Source organism: Littorina saxatilis, unplaced genomic scaffold (genome assembly GCF_037325665.1).
Source record: "Littorina saxatilis isolate snail1 unplaced genomic scaffold, US_GU_Lsax_2.0 scaffold_2004, whole genome shotgun sequence".
Taxonomy (NCBI): Eukaryota; Metazoa; Mollusca; class Gastropoda; order Littorinimorpha; family Littorinidae; genus Littorina; species Littorina saxatilis.
In genome coordinates, this window is record NW_027126095.1 from 6,733 (window position 1) to 11,420 (window position 4,688).

Sequence of the window (4,688 nt, forward strand, 5' to 3'; positions counted from 1 at the left end):
ACATTTTTGGAATCTTTAGGTGCATTTCTCTAACCTTCAGTCATCGGTTAGTGGTTCTAATAACCTTTAAAACAGCGTGGTCTGGTCCTTTAAGTATTCACAGATTTTATTCCATTGAATTGCACTTTTACACACACTCCTTTGTAACGAATAAAATCATGTTCCTCAATAACTAGCGTCAGTCGGAGCTGGCGTGCCATTTGACGTAAAACTACTCAGATACATTGAAACAGATGTAGACATAAAAGAATGACACTCTCGTAAATTAAAAGTGGAAGCACTGCGTTCAAAACAATTTTTAAAAAAGGGCAAAAACTACGGCATTGTTCCCGGAAAGACTGGCATTTGCAAACAATAAGTTACTTCCCTTGAGTCCCCACGACTACCGTTTTTCCATGGTCGGTTTTGCCATCTACAACTCAAGTGAAGGAGCTGGGACATAAGGCTAGTAAATCGGACGGAAATGGAGGGGGGGGGGGGTATCGAAGGAGACAGAAAGATGCAAAGGGGGGAGGGGAGGAGGCGGGGTTAAGTGGCGATGGTAAAACAAATAGCTAATAAAAACGACTGAGTGTTTTCCTCTATTATATAAGTAATACCATTTTTCGCTAAAAATGTAATGCAAATTTCAAAAGTGCAATGGAAACACACACTCTCACTGACTAATTTGCACAACAACATCAATATTTTCCCCTCCCGCAAATGTACAGTTCTATGCCTTTCTCCGTTTAGTCAGATTCTGCGGCTGTGAAGGAGAGTGCAGCAAGAGCAAGCAGAACAAGTGATCGTCGTGCCTCTCTGGTCAACTCAAGTCTGGTGGCCGGTGCTGACGAAGGTGTTGGCGAGGGAGTAATTGTCAGTGTTTAAAAGAAAAGCCCACACACAATCCAACAGAATCAACCTTAATCATCATTCGAACAAACTTTGCAGAATACAATGACATTTAATGCATTGTGTTGTATTCTGCGAAGAACCTATGTCGCAGAGCTTGGCTGGCGGTCACCCGAGTCTGAGGATCGTAGTCCAACATGCGAAGAACAGCGTCCTTGAACTTGACCAGCTGACCTCCGTCCTGCCCATGTCCACCGGACTTCCTCACGCCAAGGATGCTGTCCAGTTTTCTCATCATCACCAAAGACGGGCGTTTCTTGCTCTTGGTCTTCATCAGAGTGTACGTTCCGTCCGGAAGAACGTCAAAGTAAGTCGCAGTGTTTCGAGCTCTGTCGAGGACGTGTCTGGACGGAGGTCCAAGAACAGCTACGATTTTTCTCATCTGCTCTGTCTTGTCCGATGCGTGAAACAGTCGTTGACCGGTCAGCATCTCCACGAGGATGCAACCGAGACTCCACACATCCACCGCATGACCGGAAGGAAGTCGCAGCGTCACTTCCGGGGCGCGGTAGTACCGAGACTGGATGCCTTCGTAGATCGTCTCTTTCCGGTGAAACTGGGAAATCCCGAAGTCAACCAGCTTCACTCGGCTACAGTCGGGTCCGTGGAAGACAATGTTCTCCGGTTTCAAGTCACCGTGGATGACAGCGACCTCAGGCTTTGCTAAAAACTCCAAAGCTTCGCATAGCTGTTGACCAAGAAGTCTGGTTCTTTCCATGGTGAATCTTCGAGCTTTTCCCAGAGCTGCACGCAGGCTGTCGGAGAGCAGTTCAAACACCATGCATAGCTGGTTTTCTCGTGAGAAGTGGTCTTTCAGCTTGACGGCGTATTTGTTTTCTGGGTCATGCACGTGCACATGCTGCAGAATGGTCAATTCTCTTTGAGTTTTCTTGTTTATTCCCTGTATGCCCTTTATCTTTTTGATTGCTACGTACTCTCTGTCTTTCGTGTCGTAGGCTTTGTGGACATCACCGAAGGAGCCTGATCCTAGACGGAATAATATCTTGTATCTGTCGACGTCATCACTGTCTTCTACGTCACTTTCGTCTGCGTCATTTTCGTCATCAATCCAACATCCGTCGCCAGAATTGTCTGCGTTGCTCTGCTGTCTCTGGACATTATCAAAAGACATGCAATTGAAAGTATCAGTAACACTGTCCATGTCTATTTCAGTAGCGCAGTCCGATTTAACATCAGAATTAGTGTCAACGTTGACCAATTCAGGCCGAATGGCATGAATACTGGCGCCACACGACTTTTGAGAAGCTGTATCCTTGGCGCCACTTTGAAGAGTTTTCACAGACTTCTTACTGGATGCAATTGTCCTTTTTGGTCGCATGTTGTTGATGTGGCTGTCTTTGTGATCTGTCTTCAATCTGAACGAACAATATATAGCTTCAATTTAGACAACGCCAGCAAGGGTACAAATATATAACACTGCTATTTTGTAAGCCCTAATATCTCATTGAAAAAAAAGCTGATTCAAAAAAAAAAAAAAAAACTGCTATTTTGCCACCATCAGTAAAAGCTCTAAAAATCATATGTAACAACTCAAAAACCAATGTTTCTTCAGTGAAGCGCTGGGTCAGTAATATAACGCGACGGAAAAGAAACGTAAAGCTGTGTTCAACAAATATGAACAGATCTCACTCTGCGTGTTAGAAAGCACGTGCGAACTAACGGACAGTATACTGTGTTAAACATAATCATGCCAAGTGAGCGAACGCACAACTAGCGAATTCCTACTAACCGAAACAGGATGAGCAAAGGGACTCTGAGTGAAAATCTACGAAGGGCTGCCAAGCTAAAAACTATGTGTGTGGGGGAGGGGGGGTGTGTATGTGTGTGTGAGTGTGTGTGTGAGTGTGTGTGTGTGTGAATGCGTGTGTGTGTTTGTGTGCGTGTGTGTGTGCGTGTGTGTGTGTGTGTGTGTGTGTGTATTTGTGTGTGTGTGTGAGTGTGTGTATGTGTGCGTGCGTGCGTACGTGCGTGCGTGCGTACGTGTGCGCGCGTGTGTGTGTGTGTGTGTGTGTGTGTGTGCGCGTGCGTGTGTGCGTGTGTACGTATAACGGAACCGAAAGTTTTATGAAGAAGCAGCTTGGGCAAACAATTACTTGTATTGTCCCTTACACCTGGGAAACTCTGAAAAACGGATGGATAAAGTGATCGAAGAGTTTTAGCCCAATTTACAGTGATTAGCTTTTTCATTTTCGAAAAAGTCTTAAAAAGATCAACATTGCCCCAAAGCATTTGCCGTGCATACTTTGAAATTAAGTTCGCTTATATTTATCGATCGTTCGTAGCGAGTGAAAAGATTATTCAAATTGATCCGACACATGCAGTGCAACAGGTGCGTTAATGGAATTTTTCTCTCTGTGTTGAAATAGTGACACCTGTTGAAAATCGACACAAAGTTCAGGCTACCCCGTGTTACCTGTAACAGCGCACAAAAACACAAAGACGTTTTAACAGCGAACAGCGCGAAACCGGGCAAATACACCTCCACATCCACAACGCAGGTTAGGGGGAGTCCCATATTGGTTGGGACGAGAAAGAATTTACCCGATGCTCCCCAGCATGTCGTAAGAGGCGACTAACGGATTCTGTTTCTCCTTTTACCCTTGTTAAGTGTTTCTTGTATAGAATATAGTCAAAATTTTTTAAAGATTTTAGTCAAGTAGTATGTAAGAAATGTTAATTTCTTTGTACTGGAAACTTGCATTCTCCCAGTAAGGTAATACATTGTAGGCAGGTTTCACGGTAATCAGATTCTTTGATGTGTGTAAACTTTGCCTTCAAATTACTTGCTTACTGTGTTGATTTTCATCATTTTTTTCTGCTTGGCATGAGTAAGTATGGTATTTGCAATACAAAAAAATAAATAAAAGCTAAAATGTTTGTGTTTGAGCAATTATTTGAGCGAGTTTTTCGAAGCGAACGTGTGAATTCTGACAGACACCATTTCCTTCTGTCACATGACCCCATCTCAAAGTGTGATTCAAGCAGACACGAAAATAACACACAAAACTTATGATAATGGGGTTATTAATTCAATTAATACACAAGGTTAGTCTCTGATTAGATAAAATAGGGAAAAAATATCAAATGGGAGCATAAAACCGTTTCTGGAAAAATTTTCAATCGCCACCGAAAGTGTCTGTCAGTGAAAAAAACACGTGCTTTGTTTGTAAAGCAAAGCCTAATTTTACACATCGCGTGCTTTTGTCTGTTATTCTTGCTTGTGAACATCATTTTATTGATGTTCTTCACTGGAAAGCAGGTGTATCATCAACAGTATCACAAAATCGCAAAGAATGAACATTTTTGTTGTGATCCGACCGGTGTCTGTAGACTGAATCACACGTTCGGCAAATTTCGTTTTTAACGGAAATAACCGAGCCTTTCATCGGAAACGACGTTTCAACCGCTTCATATCGTCTGCAGGAAGAAAAAGAGGAATGCGATACCCAGTGAGTAAACCATTTAATCGTTTTTAGTGCCTTAATAGTTTTGTGGTGTCTGTCAGCAACGTTCGTCAACCCAACGTTCGACACAGCGACGCACGCATACGGATTTGCAGCATTTGCATTCGGAAAGTGAGGGATTTGTGAGTTCGTTTGCATAATTTCAATCGCTAGTAGGTTTTTCCTTCGTCTCCCATTGTTGTGTTTGCATGTTATTGGCATTTCATTGTGTAAATTGAAAGTTTGTGAGTAACAGTAGTACAATCTGTCGAACGTTGGCGACGCTGACAGACGGAAATATCGAACGTTGCCTTCAATGACAGAAGGGCTTGG

The 4,688-nt window shown here is 43.1% G+C and overlaps 1 protein-coding gene across 1 annotated transcript; it reads right to left on the minus strand.

Moving 5' to 3' along the window:
• Nucleotides 1-519: 519 nt before the first annotated feature.
• On the minus strand, nucleotides 520-2,375 carry LOC138954534 (dual specificity tyrosine-phosphorylation-regulated kinase 1A-like). The gene has a single exon (XM_070326354.1). It carries the CDS (start codon nucleotides 2,228-2,230, stop codon nucleotides 944-946), a length of 1,287 nt encoding a protein of 428 aa, XP_070182455.1. The 5' UTR covers nucleotides 2,231-2,375; the 3' UTR covers nucleotides 520-943.
• Nucleotides 2,376-4,688: the final 2,313 nt, after the last annotated feature.

Bases quoted from the DNA above. Each gene is read 5' to 3' on its own strand.
- LOC138954534 (XM_070326354.1), bottom strand. From the start codon at position 2,230: ATGCGACCAAAAAGGACAATTGCATCCAGTAAGAAGTCTGTGAAAACT.